The sequence below is a fragment of the Harpegnathos saltator genome, unplaced genomic scaffold (assembly GCF_003227715.2).
Source record: "Harpegnathos saltator strain DR-91 unplaced genomic scaffold, Hsal_v8.6 scaffold236, whole genome shotgun sequence".
Lineage (NCBI taxonomy): Eukaryota > Metazoa > Arthropoda > Insecta > Hymenoptera > Formicidae > Harpegnathos > Harpegnathos saltator.
Window position 1 is genome coordinate 834,144 of NW_020230024.1, and position 19,757 is coordinate 853,900.

General features: G+C 46.3%; 2 protein-coding genes across 3 annotated transcripts; one reads left to right on the top strand and one right to left on the bottom strand.

Annotated features, from left to right (window-relative positions):
• Positions 1–1,470: 1,470 nt before the first annotated feature.
• LOC105180934 (probable ATP-dependent RNA helicase CG8611) lies at positions 1,471–15,746 on the bottom strand. 2 transcript variants are annotated; one of them, XM_025298721.1, is made up of 9 exons: positions 15,416–15,746; positions 14,424–15,275; positions 14,061–14,327; positions 13,756–13,976; positions 13,030–13,615; positions 12,696–12,926; positions 8,827–9,169; positions 4,671–4,872; positions 1,471–1,775 (listed from the first exon to the last, which is right to left on the bottom strand). In XM_025298721.1, the coding sequence occupies exons 1-9, from the start codon at positions 15,503–15,505 to the stop codon at positions 1,619–1,621; spliced, it is 2,949 nt and encodes a 982-aa protein (XP_025154506.1). In that variant the 5' UTR covers positions 15,506–15,746; the 3' UTR covers positions 1,471–1,618. The 2 variants fall into 2 exon arrangements, with proteins under 2 accessions (XP_025154506.1, XP_011135595.2); XM_011137293.3 differs by having other exon boundaries at positions 15,440–15,744.
• A 611-nt stretch (positions 15,747–16,357) lies between these two features.
• On the top strand, positions 16,358–18,933 carry LOC105180933 (uncharacterized). Its single transcript, XM_011137292.3, has 5 exons — positions 16,358–16,821; positions 17,285–17,432; positions 17,518–17,600; positions 17,922–18,078; positions 18,447–18,933. Exons 1-5 carry the CDS (start codon positions 16,759–16,761, stop codon positions 18,650–18,652), a joined length of 657 nt encoding a protein of 218 aa, XP_011135594.2. The 5' UTR covers positions 16,358–16,758; the 3' UTR covers positions 18,653–18,933.
• Positions 18,934–19,757: the final 824 nt, after the last annotated feature.

Genomic DNA, 19,757 nt, shown 5'->3' on the forward strand with positions numbered 1-19,757 from the left:
TCCGAAAATAATGCTCGCGTATTAATCATACCTCTCCGCGCGCCCGCCACGTCCTCCACCCGTCGCCTTCGTGACGTCTGTTCGCTGCGCTTCCTCCGCGAGGGGTCCTCTCTCTCTCCCCCTCCAACTTCCCCCCTCTCTCTCTCTCTCTCTCTCTCTCTCTCTCTCTCACTAACTCGACGAGAGCCCCTCGTCGACGCGCCCCGCGTGTCCGACACGTTGCCTTCTTCCCGGGCCCCTCTACCCGCCGGCCCTGCTCGCAAAAATGCGTTCCCGTTCGTTGCAGGCACATAGCTGTGCAATCACGTGCGCGAGGTTCTTTGTGGCGTGTCTCTTTCTCTTTCTCTTTCTCTCTTGGGAGCCCTCGCGCGCGCTGCCTGAAATCGAGTCCGAGGAAGCCGAGGAAAGAAGCACCGCGCGCCGGACTGCGCGCTCGGCTCTTTAGCAACCTTTGGCAAATTAGTCTGGCCGGCGAAATTCCTAATTTCAATGTGTAACGCGCTCTCGCCCCACGGCGCGTATGTACGTCCCCCCTCGGCCCCCTCCCCTGTCTCCCGCCCAGCGTTGCACGCGTCGCTCCGACGCTGGCCGACCGGTGTAAATTTAGATTACAAAGGCTGAGAACCCCGATCGATCCGGCGTGTCGGCGCTTGTCAAATTGCGGCGGTGACGGAGGAGTAATAGGGCCGCATTGAATTGCGTATTTGAAACTTACGTACGTATGTAAGTTCGTAACGACCGGTGGCTGACTCTAACGATCGCGAGCGCGAGCCGCTATTTCGTGACCGCTCGGTAGAGTAGGTGTGCTCGAGTGGAAACGAAAGCGCAATTAGCGTGATATCGTTATGACGCCGGGGCGAAGTGGCGGTTTTGTAAGTACGTACTATCAGAATTGCGATTGCTAATTATCGTGAGGAGAACGAGATAAGCGGAACCGGGGCAGCGAAAAGGGAGTTTAAACGCTGGGCAATCTCGTGACCGCGAAAGCGGCCACTCCGGCCGAAGCCCGCGTTCTCTCTCTCTCTCTCTCTCTCTCTCTCTGTGCGATTAACGCGATATCGTTACACTTAATTTCCCCGAAGCCGGCGTTTTTCGTCGTGGCGCATTCTGCCGCAACGTATTTATCACTGATTGGCAACAATCACGGGCAAACTGGAGATCATTATGGAAATGACGTTAAACGATTGCGCGACTGCAGACGCACGCTGCTGCTGAAGTAGAAACCGCGGTTGAAGCCGCGTAAATATCGCGGTGGGGTTCGCGTGGAAAAGCCGCGAGTTTTAAAGTCGCTCAGGTGTTTCGAGCAGCTGAAAATCTGTAATATCTGTCAAAGACATCAGCATCAAAATGTATGAAGAAAAAAAACAAAAAAGTATCAAAATATCCCGAATATCGAGAGCATTATCAAACTCAAAATATGTATGTTTCCGTATTAAAAAATTATTGGGAAGGTAAAATAAACAACAGGTATCTAAGAATGTAAATTGTAAGTATCAACAGAGCTTGAAATATACATTCCGTAACGGAATAGTCAGTTTCGATAAAGGGTAAAACAGAGAAAGAATGCGCGTTTGCAAGGTGTGAGATCGCATTCTGTTTACAATGTGTCGAGTCGCGATCAGCGCGAAGCTCCCGGTTGCTTCTTTGGCTTCTTCAGGGGTTCGAGGCCACTGTCGTACTCGGAGGTATTGAGCATCCTGACCCTCTTCAGTAACCCCGTTCTTTGTCCCTCGCCGTCTTGACCCTTTGGTACCTTTTGTGACACTCCGTCGGATCTGAAAAGCGTGGCACCCGGCGCGCGCTTTAATTCTCGCATTAGGACTAACCGGCAATTTTCGGTAATTCGACGTAAACGACATGTGGTGAGGACAGAGCACGGTAATCGGAAATTGAGGAAAAGAAAAAAAGGCAAGGGAGCGCGCGCGCGAGCGAGCACGCATCAAAATCGAGGATACACCCTGCGGATGGACGGAGGTGGGCTTCCAGCAACTGCCGTACCGAATTTCATGTTCGCCACTCCGCTTTTTGTCCACCGCTCGGCGTCACGCACGAAATACGCATTATCTTCCTTTACGGCCTATGGCACTTCCCGTTTAGTCGGCGGTTCGCGTACATACACGACGTTTTATTATTAATTCTGCCGCGGCGGAATCAACATCGTTTTCTCTCTCGACTGCGGAGAAATCTGCGAAGAAACGCGCATAGGAAAGCTTGAGAAATATCGCCCAAGCTTTGCGCGCGCGCGTGTCGTGTTATCATAAAAAGTAAAATATAAATTAGTCAACCAGGGGGAGTAAATTCATTGGCGGCATTGTCTCGGTCTCGCCAAACCCGGTTCGCGACCAAATGTCGCGAATTGAAAGCGGAAAGAGTGCCGATGAGAGAGGAATGCACGGACGCGGGACATTGGCCGTCGTGCCTGCAAGCCATAGGATGACATTGGTCGTTGCAATTGCAAAGCATATGCGAATTGATGGCTACGCAGAACTTGGTTGAATAGTGTTTCGCAGCGATCGGCTGCAAGGAGGACGGTGTGAACCCGCGGCGGGCATACACACACAGAACATACATCTTTGCGAGCACACATGGGCTAGGCACACATATGTACACACACACACAGCTGCATAGGTAATCGCACCCACAGAGGCGTACACCGTGGTCGTCTCTCGATCCATTGGACCGTCAGCTCAGTGCCCGCCTTTCACCCATTAAAACTGACTCGTTCTCTCCCCGGGTGGAGGGCACCAGTCGGTTGCCCGTCGTGTTCACCCAAAGCACGCCCATTCAAATCGCATTAAACACGTTAATGCGTAATGCCGGTCCCGGGGAAAAAGATTCACCGCGCGTAATGCGAAAAAAACAAAGAGGAGATAGAGGAGACTGTGCTGCTTGTAGAGAAAGAGAGGAGGGGAGAGAGAGAGAGAGAGAACGTGCGGCAACAGCAGCGTAGGCAAATGATCGCCGGAGAACACAGGAATTATAAAGCTCCCCGGTAAAAAGGCCGGAGGGTGGCCGCGTGTGTGATGCAGGCCGCGACGTGATACATGAAGCAGAAGGGAACGCTCCACGTTGGCGTAGACAGAAATTACGAAGTACAGCGACGTGGTCGTAGTTAGACCTTGGCTCGTTTGCGGCGGTGATAAAGGAAAGCGCGACGGGCCAAATGAGGCGGGAACGTGGCAAGCACCACGATGCAAAAGTACCGGGGCGTATGGAGATTAGATTAGACGCTCGGATCTCGGCGCTGCACGGAACATAAATATAATTGCCGTATTTATTCGCCGTGGAAAAATGCAAAAGTTCGGCTGAAGCTTCGGCTCAGTGTCCTATCCCGCGTCTCGATCTCCCATCACGTAAGTGAATCACGGAAGTGAATGAATCACGTGAAGTGAAGAAATTGCGCATCCCACGACATTGAAATCGAAAACGATGCACGAGTGGAAAGCGCGCGAGTCGAAAAATCAGGGCACGCGGGAGGGCACACGAGCGAGGAGGAACGGGCCGCGGATAGAGGTGACGGTCAGGATTTCGAGAACGCGAGCGAGACGGAACGACGGGGGCAAAGAGAGGAGAGGGAGGCTCGTGCTCGTCCCGTGGTTTCCGTAAATGGCGCAGCCACGGCCGGAAGTGGCGGTCGCATCAGTCTGTTTAATAGCCGTATTGTATAATTATGAACAATGGAGAGAGAGAGAGAGAGGGAGAGAGGGGGGGGGGGAGAGAGAGAGAGAGAGGCATGGAGAGCGACGGAGAGAAGCCTGGAGAAGGGCAGAGAAGCCAGCAGAGTGCCATGTGAAATGCACACCGCTGAAGATAGAACGAGAGAGAGAGAGAGAGAGAGAGAGAGAGAGAGAGAGAGAGAGAGAAAGAGAAAGAGAGAGAGAGAGAGAGAAAGAGAAAGAGAGAGAGAGAGAGAGAGACACCGAGACCGAGGGAGACAGAGAGCGAGAGTACGAGGCAGAGCGGGGAGGAGAGAGAGGAATGAGACACATTTGTCGCGAGTGAGCGAGACAATGCGAGTTAGATGGAGTGAAATGGAGGGAAAGGCCAGGGGAATGGAGAACAACGAGGACGACCACGATGAGAGCCGTATGGCTTATGGCGCTGCCAGCCACCGTAGAGCACGTCCGCCCGTTCGTCGTACATGACGGATGACACAGAGCGACAGTTTTGATGCGTACAACCTCTCTAGGAGCCGCACGAGCTGTCCTAGTCGCGGCGTGTGCGTGTCCTACGTGCGATAAACGCGCGGACAACGGCAGAGGGAGAGGGAGGGAGGGAGGGAGGGAGGGAGGGAGAGAGAGAGAGAGAGAGGGGGAGGAGAGGGAGAGAGCCGGCGATGTGCGCCACGGTTAGCACGCTAAGCCACGCGTGAATCCGTCATTAATACCGTCACTCCGGAGACGATGGAGTCTGCGATCGCCTGGCTGAAATGTCAGCTGAGCGGGTCAAGAGCCGGACCATTTGTGCTGTTCTCTGCCGAAATGGGAGCATATTGTTCGCCGCAATTGTGCGTGACGCGGATTGTACGCCTCTGAACTCCGAGCTGAGGACGAATGAGGGGCTCGGTAGGAGTAAACGGGACTTTGGAAGCACATTGGTCGTTGACATTCGAAGAGAAGGAATTCGTACGTTAATGCGACGTAAAAGTCACCGAACGAGACTGTACTTACGGCTTGTTTGACAGTCGATTGTTGTGCTTGGGCCTCGAGCTCTCTTCTTCGCGTAGTCTCTTGCTGATCCCGCCGATTCGCTGCGGCGGATCCCTCAATGCGAAACTCTTCGCATAGTGACCCAAGTGAAGCGCCTTCCGATTGAATATCTCGCGCATGTCGCGGGGGTAACTCGAATAGAAACACACCCAGGAGGCGTACGCTAAAGAGGAGAAAGATTATCGTGCAAGATGAAACGATTGTCACGTCGATCATCGCTCGTCCCTACTGAAGACACATTTTGTCGAATTTTGTTACGTTGTTAGTTCTCTATTACACGTGATGAGAAAGAAACATGCTGCAAAGTGCATTAATTAATTCGCAATCAGTCTCAGATCGATTGATCAATTCAACACTTTCACACGTCATAATTAGTCGTTACACACACACACACACACACATGCGTTGCATTCAGCACAGTGAGAGACATTAGACTTTATCTACTGAACGAAATCAAGTCTAAAAAGCGAGAGGCGCGCGGCATCTTCTTCGAGTACACTCATCTCGCTCGCGTCCTACGCTCAAGAGGTCACGTGCAACTCGGATGTAATGATCAGTTACATGTAGTGCGCCCTTATTAATCGCAGTTCCATTAGGTTCCACGGGGGTTGGCCCGCGCGATTCCGTGGGGTGTGTGCGCGCCCCGTGGCGGGCTATTAAGGGGCATTAACGGCGAGGGAGGAGGGGGGGGGGGAGTAGTCGAGTCAAGTGCTGCAGCTAATAGTCACCCTCGCGTCCCTTCTTAACGTCTCGTGCTTGTGCGCGCGGGTGAGAAACTCGGGGGATCTCTGGTCCTGAGAGAACTCAACATGTGCGCGCCGGCACGCCGTTCCGTGCGAAAAATCTCCCGACTCCCGGCGGGAGTGGACGAATTTGGTTCTCCGGTTCTCCGGTTTGTAGGCCGTCTCATTTCTGTGCGCGTCTCAAAGAGCAGGATCTCTAAACGCTAGACCGATAATTGCCAATTATTATTATCGTCGCTGATGACAATTGTCGAATGAGAGAAATATTTAAATCCCTCGTTTTGTACAGTGAACTGCTCCTATTTCTTTTCTTTTTTTCCTAACCAATTAAATGCAGCGCAGAAGCTGAGACTTGTTTTTAGTATCCGACCGAGCGAGCGAGTTTCTTTCGTTCGAAAGTCAATCGATACGACTGATTCAGAGTCGCGAGTAAACGCGTTCCGTTCGGACCTTCCGCCCGCGCGCACAAGTGTCCGCAATTTTCATAATTCTCTCGCGGTCGGACTTATGTCCCGACGTTTTCCGTCCTGATTTCCGTCTGCTTTCAATCCCGACCCCTCCTCCCTTCCGCGCATAAGAAAGCCCGCTGAAGTCTTTCTCGTGGCTTGGTGTCAGCGTTGAAAAGGGAGAAATGTTTTTCTCCATTTAGCACATAAATCACACGCGGGGGCGGTGTGTCTAGCTGAGAAGCCGGAGAGGCGGAGAGAACGGGGTGTAAGAGTGGGGTAGCATTGTTCCTAAGTGATGTAACTGCGTCTTATTGTATTTGTATCCTGTATCGCATTGTTAAGAGTCTCTCGCCACAAAGCGTAAGTGGTTTTGGCGGAAGTCACATTCAGTGGTTGGATTGTGTCGGCCACCCCCTGTGAAAGGCGCGCGAGCGATGTACACTGAATTCGATCTAACTCGCGAGACGAGTGCGCGAGATCGGATCGTCGACGACCGTCGAAAAATATGCCGGCGATATAATTGAGCGAAGTGGCTCTTTCTTTGATTCAAAGAAAGCGTTGCCTTGTAAAAGGTCGATTTTGAATTCGTTCGAAAAAATGTGAAGCAGAGATGCGAATTGATCGCTTCAGAGTCGTGCAAATATGATCTGATGTATCGTGAAAACACATCAATTCAATTTCTATATTGTTATATGCGTAAATGTAGGTGATCTGAGTGAATTAGGCGATCGAATGGAACTATCCGATGATGAAATCTACTACGAGCGAGATGCCATCGTATATTAATTACCCTCGTCCTGTCAAGTTTTATTAAAAAATGCTAGCGAAGAACTACGACGAATGGGATATAGGCGAGCGCCGACACGAGGCTCAAAACGTATATATGGGATGGAGTGGATGAATCCCTCAGGTTAGTGGCGAGGGTCGCATTCGGCTCGGGGGTCATTCTATAGAGCTGTACTTGCTATTGAAGGCTGTTCGGCTCTATTGGGGTGATAATGTTACGAATTAGCGAGATTTCCACTTCTCCGCTCGTCGGCCAGCCTCCGCCGCGCATCGGTCGCGAATTAAATAAATTTCGGAATTGCCGCGAGGATATCGCCCACGTACCGCACTATTCCCCATTGTGCGTCTGTTGCGCGAACGTCTTTACGATCTTAATTCCAACATTGAAGTGTACTGTGTATTATTACGTATTATTACGTCCGGTACGCGATGTTATCTCGCCGACTCAGAAATAACTGATGGTCTCGAGTCAACCAGCAGATCTGACTTTAGATGAGAAATTGTAGAAACCATTAAAAAGAGAGAGACACACACACAAACATAAAATATCGCTTAGATCGCTGAAGATTATTTTTCTTCGCGAGGAAAAATTGCAAGTCCTGGAGAATGATAAGTAGCTTACTTTGAGAATGGCGAAGCAATGCGTAGCAAGTGGCACGCTATCTCTCTCATGAGAAATTAATTAAGTACTTTTGAATATTTCTATTCGTCAAGAAGGGAAGAATTTGCCAGAGTAAGTATTGTTTACAGGTACGATTACTTTTGCCGATACATACACACACACACACACACAAACACCTCCCGTTCGTTCCCCCCGTAACCCCAGTTCCCATGCGAAAAGTGCAATACCGGGGTCACGACCGACGCCGGCGGCAATTAATCTATCAATCACCGGCTACGTGCGGAGGAACGGTCAAGTGGTTAGCTGTGTAACGTCACTCAAATCTGGAACGGCTAAGCGCTCAAAAACCGTGGCTAACCTTCGTGTAAAGCCTCGGCTGATGCGGGACAATTTCGAAGCTCGAAAACCTCTTAAAAAGATTAATGATCCTGAATTTCCTTTTTGGTATCGCTTGTCGTTCGTGCGGTCATAGCAATCGACCACAGTATCGCGACAGAGTCGTTAATGCACTCTCACGAAAGTAATCGTCGCGAATCGTTTCGCATTACGTCGTCATTACCGCCTTAATAAGACGGACATTTCCCTCGGATTTTCCAGACTCGACAGTGGCATTCAATTGTACAGCTCTGTGAATATAAATATTCATACTTAGAAACGATCGAGTTACTTTCGAGCACTTTTTCAGGTAAAGCGACCGAATAAAGGAGGCATTTTATACATAAGGAAGCAACAAGTTAATTGACGATATTTATACGAAAAGACGGACGGACCCGCGGGAGGAAAAAAGAAAAAAAAAAACACAGTTCATCGTGTGCGCGAAGAGGGCTAATGTCTTCACTTCACGAGTATCAGACCGGGTATAATGGATTTATTATTGCAGCAAATAAATTCTTCTCCGTAACGACCCTAATAGAGTAACCGCGGCATAGCAAACAGGATCATCCCTCCTCGCCCATAGACTATGTAAATATCCAAGTGGCGAACGAGGCGAATGTGAAGGGAGACGAAATAAGAGCCCCATAACGTGTGCGCGCAGGGGTTGCTTTATATGCGAGGAGGGCGCTCGTTGGAATTGGCTTAGTCTACCCTGAAGTCAGCTCGCTTTCGTTACAATCCAACTGCGTCAAAGTAGATGTTCAGCTCATCCTTCGCGACTCCTCATCAACACCTCGCCGACCCTCGCCCGCGACGGCGAAGATTTAAGCTTTTGTTGCACGCGCGCCTCTTGAAGTATGCACTCGAGTATACATGCCGATAACAGCGAAAAAGCTATTTAATCGCTGCCACGACACACACAACGATTTATCTCACTACCGTGTCTCGCTCAAAATTTCGTGTAGTTTCATCAGTAAATTACCGGCTCGCAAACTCGGCGTTAGTATCTCGTCCGTGAGTGTTATGTCTCGGTCTCGTTTTAGCCAACGACATGATGGCAAATCAATTTCCGACACTTCAAAGCCGATGCGAAGGATCGATTGCGTGCACACATCGTGGCATTGTAAAGCAGCAACGCTCACCTTTGCACGCTTTCGCGTTAAGCTGCCGATTCTCCAAGAGCAGATTCTCAAAGTCGTTTTGAAGAGCGGTAGCCGCCGCTTGCACAGAGTTGTGCTTAGAAAGAGGCCCCAACAGCTTGTCCAAGACATCGTTCATGTCCTGCTGTTTGATTCTGATACGCCTCGACTCGAGCATCCGTACGAAGTCGATCTCCGAGGGCGTCAGGAAGATCGTCCCCGTGCCGGAGGACCCGGCGCGTGCGGTCCTACCGATTCGATGAACGTAATCCCTGGCCGAAGTCGGTCCCGTATACTGAACGACGCAGTCCACCTTGGGCATGTCCAATCCTCGTGCTGCGACATCCTAAACAATTGAAAAGAGGAAGCACATCTCACACCTCATCGCCAAGCGACTTATCCAACTTGTCTCTCCAGCGAATGCTTTCCGTTCCGTTTCCTCGATAAAGAGAAGTGAGATCGCCTTGATTCGTGATCGATTAAGATATCCGCCATTAACGCTCATATTTGCGATTCTCTCGTACAGTCTTGACTCTTCCTTTCCCCGACGTGAAGCAATTCGAGGCGAAATCGGGACCTGACGTATTCTAACGGTGCGACTTGTCTTATTCCGGGACAGTGTCACTTCGCTAGTTATCGCGCTCCTAATCTCGAGTAGTAGACTGCACGAAGAAGAGGCAACGGCGAGTCTGCGACCTGCTGCTGGTGCAAATGTCTTACAAACCGCGACGTGATTTCTCGTTTTGTGGCGACGTGAATGCGCGCGGCTGGCAGCGGGCGCCCGCTGCGAGACCCCAACGGCGAACGTTTGAGCACGGCCCTGATTTTCTACGTTCGGCTAGTCGATGATTTACCGTGTCGAGAGAGCGCACGGAGCCTCTCTCCGCTTGACGGGCCCCGGGGACTAATCCCAGACCACCAGTGGGGGGGCGTCGCGGCACCCCGGAATTCTTTCGCGGCACGATACGGACGTATCCGTGTATTCTTATTACATCTTTTCCTCCTATTAATTCAACACACGTCGACGATGGCGCGACCCGGGCGCCAGTGTGAAGGAATACGAGAAAGGAGCCTCCGACCTCTCGAAATAAATATCGATTGGACCGATATCCTTTTCCCCGGGGCTCGCCCCGTGAAACTCCCCTCCGTTACACTCGACGCCTCGATAAATATCGGTACAAAGAGAAAGTAATCTCTAGCTAGCTTTTGATTACGTACAATTAAGAATATAAATTAGGAACGAGGACAACTCACACGCGGGAGATGGAGAAGCAGAAGAAAATCACGAGGTGATCGGTATTGATGTTTTTCTTCACGAAAAATCGAGAGAGAGAGAGAGAGAGAGAGAGAGAGAGAGAGAGAGAGAGAGAGAGAGAGAGAGAGAGAGAGAGCCAATTTGAAAGGAGAAAATCCTAACACGTACGTCACATCGGAAATGAAATGGGAAGTCACCCACGTCGGATATTTTAATTCATTCTGTCGCTACGGTCGCCGCTACGGTGAATTTTTTTCAAAGGCAGATTTCTGCCGGGCGGAAGCTTGACGCAAACTTTGCAAAGCACCTGGCAATGATTCGCGCGGCGACGTGTAAGCGGAGCTTACGTGTGCACTTAGCGCATTAAAATGATACAAGCACGGTACTTGCCACCGGTTTCGTGGCGCGATCGAAAGAAAGCGGCGATCGATGGCGGCGATTAAGACAAACGATCGTTTAAGAAAGGGACCGAGCTCGCGGGCTGCAGGATCGAGAACGGATTGCCCCCTCAAAACATCTCACTCGGGCCATAGATCACACCGGTGAATCCGGATCCACCACCGCTGAGAGCCGCGGAACATTCCGGCCGCGCGGGTGCCCTCAACGGGCTTTTCAACGTGGAAATTAATAACGCCGCCGTAAAACCTACGTGGTAGCGACGCCGTAAAACGTGGGCGGCTGCCATCGCACATTCCGCGGATCAACATTAAAGAGTTAAATATGCCCGACGTCTCTCTAAGTACATAGTAAATTATTCCGCTTTCCACCCTCCGCCCCATCCCTCCTCTGCCTCGTGCCCGTGTCGATGTTGGAAACGCCGCATACACACGTCGATGCGAACTCGCGAATGTACGAATGACGTGACGAATTACGTGAAAAACACGCACGGACGACGCTGATTTGCGAGGACAGATCGGGACGTGTTCATTCGGGGTAATGAATATCGGAACATCGATCGACCTTTAAATCATTATAAAGCAGCGCGCGGATCTCCGGTTATTGTACACTCGCGTGCTTCTAAAGAGATGCAAATGCACGTTCGATCGTAATTTCAATCTCTCGGCATCTTAATCGGTTCACCTTGTCGCGCCGCGCCGCGAGGTGTGTATCGTTCCACTCGCAGTGTAATTTCTTTATTCAAAGTTTGACTCGCCGGATAAATTACTGCGTACTGCAGGAATCTCGGGAACGAATGAAGACCGCGCGAGAGAATACCGCTCGCGCGGGAAGCTATAAAGTCCGACGACAAGCGTTCGACTGTTCGGAATCAATTTTGTATAAAATTCGATCGTGTTGTCCCGCTTTCCCGCGATAATAATTCGTGACACGAGTCCCAGACTCGCAACCCGAAAGAACGGCTCGCCAATTAATCGCGATGTATAGGACTTAACGAGGACAGGGAGGAGAGAAAGGAAGGGAGAAAGGGAGGATAACGAGGACTCGCGGCAAGACTTCGGAATTTTCGTCGGTTCGATCACGGGATCGCCTGATGGAAAAGAATTAATTCTCACGCGCTGCGCGTAAGTTGTCACTCGTTTGCGTGACGCCGATCGTGAAGTTCACAATCCGCATCGTCCTGCCGCGATTTAATCTTTTTTTCCTCTCCTTCCATTTGTGTGCGTTCTTCCGATGTCCGCGATACTTTCGGACACGTGAAAGCGCCATAACAGTATTTCACGTTAAAATCTAAATTGGCCGATGAGGAAAGATATAATGAGACTAGCGCAATTTCGTTTTTCGGTAGTCCCCGCGCGCGTCTAACGACGAAATCGATCGCTTTCACCGGTAATTACGACGGTTAAGATAGCCGTCGTGAGTTCAGCGCGAAAATCAGAAAGGTGCTCTGTTATTCGACATCGGATTAATTCGGCCGATGTAATACGAATGTAATTAGCGACGGGGAAAGAAAGTTACCCGTTACGTCGCGAACATTATAACGTCATGATTAATTATGCCGTTCACGGAATGCAATTAGCGAGCAAGCAGGCGCCTCTATCGAGTATCCCGTAAATAGATAAATATTTCGGGGCGGCGTATCTATCAACGATGCGATTTAAAAATATCCTACCATTAGATAAGCACCTCGCGGCCGAAGCTGCGATTTATCTGGCGCAGGAATTGCGTACAGAGAAAAAAGTAATATTGTTGCGAATTTCGACTTACTAAACGATTGCTTCACCGCGAGTAAAGAAACTACACACACACACATATACACACTAGGATACAGGACTGACAAATGATCGTAATTATACTCATTACGAAAACTTCATGCGTCCGCATAATCTTTAACCACTGATCTCAGCGTGGGTCCGGAGATATTAAATTCCCTCCCGAAAGAGTAAGCCGCGCGATAATTTACAACTCGGGGGAGTGCCGGCAGATATACCTGACTTTTCTTCGTTTTACGAGGCTGTCTCTTTCGCGAGTCTTCCTTCTTAGTTTTATTTAATATTAATTGATACCACGTCTATGAAGCATCTTACACTACGCGATATATTTATAGCACGTAGGCGATCTAATAAAAGAACATTTAACCGATATACGTCCGCAAATAATCTTTGTAAACAATTGGAAGGTTTCGTGCAATTTTCGGCAATTGTGAAATTGTGAGACTCACCGTGCACAGTAGTACTCCGCTTTTCGCTTGCCTGAACGTTTTGAAAACTTCCGTCCTTTCTTTCTGCGGCATGTTACCGTACAGTTTAAAAAATTCTACGTCAACCAACGGATCGGAGTCTTCGTCATCGTCGTTGATCGGTTTCGTAAGGATAGATGATAAAATCTCGGTATGATAGTCCACCATGTCTTGCGTGGCCATAAATATCAGTATTTTGTGCTGTCCGGGAGTCTACATAACGTACGGGAAAAAAGAAAAAAAGAATTGTACAAACAGTTTCAAATGATCGCGAATAAAATCGCGATGTCGCCTTTCCAACCAAAGTGTTCCTCACCTGACACTTTCCGGCGATATAAGCACTCAAAGTGACCATTCTTAATTTAGGTGGAGTGACTATGTAATTTTGGCTCACACTTTGCGGCACTACCAAATCTTCATTGATCTCACTGACGTCTCCGGCACTCATTTCTAGATTTGCTTTAGCCGCGTCAACGAAGATCGGGCTCCGCATCGCCAGACCCGCTAATTTTTCGACGGCTTGCGTTAATGTCGCGGAAAGTAGAATCGTCTGTCTTCTCGATTGATCTTTATCTTCGCGATTTTGCTCGATGTCTCGAGTACTTTCCGCTTCCGAGACGGATTTTTCAACCGCAATAGAATGTTTTGTACCTTTTTGTTTTTTCTTCATTGGAACAGCATAGTTGGAGGTTTCTTCGTCATCACTAGAATGATACGTCTGTTTTTGTTTTTCATTATCGGCACTGCCTTTTGTTATTTCATCATCTTTTTCTTCCGTACTTTCCTGTTTTAGAGTTTCGATATCTTCGTCTGTATACACCTTTTTAATATTTTGCTTTTTTATAGGATCGTATCCTGATTCGTCTTTGTTAGTACTTGATACTTTTAAAGCGCTCACTATCCTAAATTATAGAATATGCATGTTATGTATTAATCATACGTAACTATCGACGTTAATATGTTATTCTATTCAGTTTTCACCGACGATTCGTCGACAATTGTCGCTTCTTTGCAAAGCTGAAAGAACTAGGCAAAAACCTACCCAGAGATGTCTTTTTCATATCCCATATCGAGCATTCTATCAGCTTCGTCTAACACAAAATATTTCACCTCATGCAATTTCAATGCTTTCGTGTTCTGCATGTGATCTAATAATCTACCGGGAGTAGCTATTAACACGTTACATCCTTTCCTCAATCGAGCCTTTTCTGCTTTTCTCTTTTCTCCACCAATTAAATATCCCGGTACGATCCATGTAAATGGCTAAAAAGATTGAAATGTAACTCTGATATGTGCGTACATGCGTGAAACAAATAATGATACATTTTTAATGTTTTCTTAACTTACTTTAACCAATTTTATGAAACACTCGTATGTTTGTAAAGTCAATTCTCTTGTTGGCACAACTATAAGAGCCAACAAACCAGAGTTTCTATTTAACTTGGGCCTGATTTTGTGTAATAATTCAACAATGGGTATGGCATATGCTAATGTTTTCCCAGAACCTGTCTGAGATCTTACTAAAATATCCTTAGCTGAGAATATTTGAGGAATCGCTTTCTGTTGAACCGTAGTCATCTTTGTAATATTCATATTTTGTGCTAAATTTGATATCTGTAAGAGGAAATTATTGAAAATCATTGATTTCGGAGAACATTTTTAATACTCAATATGTTCTTGCTCCATATAATAGATATATAACAAACTAACCATATGTGAATGAATATTGAGATCTTCAAAAGTAATCTCTGTAAAAATTGGCTCATCCACAGGTTTCACGAATCTCTGGCCTATGGTCGGTATATCAGGATTATTGCCAAACAAGGAGGAGATTTTTCCTCCAGGTCTGTGCGATAATCTTGGATTCTTGTCTAAGTCCCTGTCATCATTTGCTAACTTTTCTTTATATTTCTTTCCAATTTTTTTATTTCTATCCTTTCCTTTTTGTCCATCATTTTCTGCTCTTCCCTTTTTACCTCTTGAAGCGGATGGTTCGTTAGCTGCTATTTCAGATTCTTTGTCCTGCACATTACTTCTACTAATGTCATGCTTTTGAATCGTGTTTATATTTAATTGCGTCTGATTCTTTATTTGACTTGAGAATATGTCGGAAAGAGATTTCTTTTGTTCATTCCCTGATGCATGTCTCTTTCTAACTAACAAAGTTTTACCAATATCTCCTTTTAGCACCTTTGTAAAGGATACCATCGGTTCATTTGTGCTTTCAGAACTTACAGTGGATGGAATTTTGTCAGATGCTGGAGCTTTTTTGTCTATTGTATCAGATTGTTTAATCTTTCCTGTTTCTACAACTTTAGCTTCTGTATTTTTAGCTTGAGATGAAACCTGTGACTGTTGTGGTATATTACGAGCAATAGCATTTGTGTCTTTTAATTTCTTAGCAAAGATATCCGATAGAGATTTCTGTTTAATTCTTGTTTTACCTCCCATCTTTTGTGTATTCATATTTCTTTTCGATTCCTTATTATTAACGGTTGTACCTTCTTGCAAAGATTGGTGCTTCAATCTTTTAACCAAAGTCTTACCTACCTTGTCTTTTTTCTGTTAGTTGAAACGAAAACATTTATTATATGTTAATTCAATCATCTATTCTTATGTATTTATTAAACTACTACGTATTAATTATGTGCAACTTGTGCGATATTTCTGAAATTTTCTACGTTCACATTATTTTCACACACCTCATAACCTAACCTAGCGCCTACCTTCTTCGCGGTAACAACTGGCTCTGCCGTTACGTTTAAACAAATGTCCATTTCTTGAATTGCCATCGTGAATAAAATGTGAACTGCTTAGCAGGAAATAATTATTGTTCTGTATTACATACACTATTTTTACACACACTTCACGCAATAAAATACGCAAAAATATCACGCAACTCAGGGCAGTCAGTCGGACCACATGGTCACGCACGTTGTCAAGATACAGTAAAATGCGCGCATGCGCACGTTCGGAGTGCTATTTGGAGTGCGCTAATGTCGATAATATGAGAGACATTAGGCAGTTCTTGCAATACCGTCTCTCAGATACGATAAACGTAAGTCGTGAATGTTATTCGCTCAGAAATAACGTCGCAATGTACGCGACCATTAGCATTCACGATTTACGTTTACCGTATCTGAGAGACGGTATTGCAAAAACTCCCTAATATTCTTGAACGTGCATAATACATTTTCCTACGGTGTTTTCAGCATCATTGTGTATATTATTACACACATGTAGCAAAAAATATTAAATAATTTAATTTCAAATCCCAAGAGGTTTCAATTTCCCAAAATTGTAAATAAAAAGAATTTTCATACGTGTACTCGATAATAAATCAACACATGTTTCGGGAACAACAAGCCTCGTATACTTCAAAATGCGACACTTGCAACTTTTGCATATGTTATAACATTATTGCATATGTTATAACATATATTTTCTTCATTGAAAATGATTTATCGTATTGAATTCTTACAATGTTTGTATAAATATGTATATAATCCATATATTTCAATAAAAAGTAAATTTAATAACTGGTTTAAAAACCGGTAGAGATAATTGAAGACATTTCCACTCAGATGCGACGATAAAGCGGCATATAATAACGCTATGGGCGAAACTCGATTATCATTATTACGACGCTAATGTGAATCATCGACGCGTCTTTCTGACGCAGGTAGCACTGCCGCGACGATATCGCGATAATCGAGAGCGGGATAGCCGTGTGAGTGTGGCGCCCGTTAAAGCCAGTTCTTCATCTAGCAAACGTCACGGCGAGTCAGAATAGCGTGGAGGAATATTTGTTAACAGCTTTGACACACCGGGGAGATTGTTCGAGCGGCGCGACGGTACACGAAGCTCGTCTCGAAGATTGCGCGGCTCTAAACGTGTGTGTTTACCCGCGGCCATGTGTGTTTACACTTTTGCACTGTCTCGTGCAAGTGCCGTCTGACGAGGCAACACGAAAAGCGTAGTCGGTGGAACCGCAGGCAATCGGTGCTCGTGAGGCAACGTGTTCAGACGAAAAGTTTCATTCGCCATGAATAAGTTGAGTTGCATCGGCGTGTCGTTGGCGGCGAAGATAATCGGCACTTACACAATGGTGAGTTCGGGATTATTCGCGCGCGGACGCGAATTTTTACTCCTTTCTTCATCCTTTCCCTTCTCTCCTCTTTTCCATTGTGCCAACCAATTCGAGAATGGTCCGATTTGTGTAGCGCATCGATATCGAGGACGCAATCGAGGCAGATAAGAAATCATGTCAATGTCACAAGGTCTCTGTGTGTTAAAAGTGCTCGAGAACGAGAACATCGCTTGTGCAATGTGACTGCATCGAAATATTCAGTGACGTGAATTACAAAAACTTGCTTTTAGATCTTATGCACACGTACATCACACCATTCGCACACAGTATCGATGTTATTAGCAATAAATGATATCGTTAAAAACACTACTCACCGTCTTAAGAATAAATTTGCAAACTGGTCGAACATTGGAGTAGAAAACGTGTACTTTTATAGATTTATATTTTCCGTCGTCATTCGGCTTTTCGTTTTCTCCCTTAGTCTGTGTCAATCCTAATGATAAACGTATCGATGAGCAACTTCTTCTCGAGAAAAGGAGAGGAGGACTTCTTCGATTCCTGCAAGATCTGGGCCATGCTAGGACTGAATTGGATACAGGCTTTGAGGAACATGCAGCTACAGAAGAGAGGTAAATGTCGATCGCGTAGATTAGTAGATAGATGCGTAAATTGCTCCCGCAAATTATCGATAACCGACTTTCGCATATGTTTCAGCTCAAATTGCCATGACGTGTTTCTTCATATATGCTCTGCTATTTTTACTAGCCAGCGCGTGTCTCGCATTGGGCTCAATATTGGTGAGCGTTTCATCAAAGTACATCACGTAGAATTAGCGAAATAAATTTCCGGTCAAACGGTAGAATATTAATATCATAATTATAGATTATTCGTGGCGTTAAAAGGCTGAGGAATTCCACGCAACGCTTTGTTTACGAGAGTTTGTTTGCGGTTTTCTTTATCCTTCTCTCTTGTCCTCACACGACAAAGGTCGCGAATAAAGCCGCCGATCGAATACAAATTTGTCTCAGACGCTCTTTATCCGTGAGATATATTTCGAGCACGTAACAACCTTGTCGCCACTCGCTAACGACCGCGCTAACTTCCGCGTACGTTCACAGAGAAGACATAAGTGCGCCGTGCCTTGGATGTATTTGCAAATGATTAGCATAATAGATCAGTCTGTGGCGTTATCAATCCGTCTGTCACACAGCCAGCAGCAATACGATGCTTTGGAGAAATCTGCGTGGTACATTCCGGTATCTAGCGTTTATCTCAGTGAGTATATTCAAATTTCTCATTATCTCCGCGGTTACCAACTGATCCAAACTGGAATAATAAACTGTAGTTCGCTCCTTGCGAACTTTACGCTCACCGGAAGAAATGCGAACGAATTATACCGAGATTTGTCTTTGAGAAAAGAAAATTTTTAGAATATCATTTAATTTGAGGACTCCACGGAAAATGTGACAGCCGTATTATGCAATGTATAATTATAAAAAGAAATGTCTAATATTAAAAAAATTAAATTGTACTACGGAATGATTTGCGAAATTTTCGTTAAAAAAAATCAATCAGGAATTTCACAAAGTGACGCATACAGAACATTTTCTATGCAAAGAATATACACTTGACGAACATTTCAGTTGTCAGCATATACTTCTGGGTGATCGTGCAAACGGCTCGAAAACGATGGTTCAATGAACAGCAGGATCGTGTCAACTACGTAACTACGATATCGATTCCTTTACCGGCACCTGTAGACAGCAGCTGCACGAAGACACCGTCGTTCCTTTCGCAAAACTTCTCGATGTTCGAGTCGCCGCGACCACCGACCGTCTTGTCGAAATAACGCCGAAACGCGCTGAAGAAAGTTGTGAAGTGTGAACTACTGAAAACGATCTGGGTGAACTCATCGAGCGCGGAGCATGTTGTGAAAGTTTCGCGACTGCGATCGTTTAAAAAACAGTGTGGTGAAGTGGCGAACAAGTGTTTTTCCGGATACTTTGCGAACGCTGATTTAGCATCGTGACTCTCAGCAAGAGACTTGTGCTGCAGATATATAGTATATTTATTTTCTACTTGCGAGACAACGTTCTTTTACATCACGGAATAAAAATCACCGATTGATAAGTCACCGGCACTTCGCCGATGTCACTGATTTATTCGCGAGTTATGCGGCATTGCGGAGCATTTAGATATTAAGCCGGCAGAATATCCATTGATCTCCTTTGCCTAATGGAATATACGCGAGCCACTAAACTTCGCCGCGGCGAATTCCGCTTTCGAAACGGAGGGGGAAATGTATAATAATGCAGAGAGCAACTCCATAAATCAGTCGGGAGATGCGGCTAATAGAGTGTATCAAATGCGCCCTCGGTGGAGAGCGTGCTTGCATAGAAAATATGAGAAATGGCCGCGTTTTACGTCGGAATACTTTTAAACTTCCTGGATTCGAATCGCACGCGAGCATATTCGCTATACTGGATCGTGCGTCTCTTCGGATAGAGGCCGATTTGTCCGTGAATGGCCCCAACTTTTCGCGATACTCTCGAGAATAGTGATCGAGAGTGTAACGGATAATAGATAAAGGTTCTCGGGGACAATTTATTGCGGATGTTTCATCGTATCTTACTTACTACTCGTAGATTTGCGTTTGCAAAAACACTTGCGCAGCTCCGCAACAACACGCGCACATCTATATACTACACTTATATCTTTGCAATTTTATTTTTTTTTTCTTTATGGATAAAAACGCATTGGGCGATTTAAAATTTCGTTCAACAAGTGTCTACTCTACTTCTACTTATCAGCAGACAGATAGAAAAATTCAACCCTCGATGCGGTACAATATTCATGTAATATAGTTTACACTGTTTCGAACAGTAGACTTATCAAATCAATTTATCCTCATTAGCAAAGGGAATAAACTAAAGGAAGCGACGCTCGCGATAAGT

What these genes read in the sequence shown, in the direction of transcription:
- LOC105180934 (XM_025298721.1), bottom strand. Translation starts at nt 15,505, where the DNA reads ATGGCAATTCAAGAAATGGACATTTGTTTAAACGTAACGGCAGAGCCA. An exon ending in GTTTCATAAAATTGGTTAAA is followed by an intron (nt 13,977 to 14,060) that starts GTAAGTTAAGAA and finishes CAATCTTTTTAG; the next exon opens with CCATTTACATGGATCGTACC. An exon ending in AATCGACTGTCAAACAAGCC is followed by an intron (nt 1,776 to 4,670) that starts GTAAGTACAGTC and finishes CACGCTTTTCAG; the next exon opens with ATCCGACGGAGTGTCACAAA.
- LOC105180933 (XM_011137292.3), top strand. Translation starts at nt 16,759, where the DNA reads ATGAATAAGTTGAGTTGCATCGGCGTGTCGTTGGCGGCGAAGATAATC. An exon ending in TCGCATTGGGCTCAATATTG is followed by an intron (nt 17,601 to 17,921) that starts GTGAGCGTTTCA and finishes GTACGTTCACAG; the next exon opens with AGAAGACATAAGTGCGCCGT. An exon ending in GGTATCTAGCGTTTATCTCA is followed by an intron (nt 18,079 to 18,446) that starts GTGAGTATATTC and finishes CGAACATTTCAG; the next exon opens with TTGTCAGCATATACTTCTGG.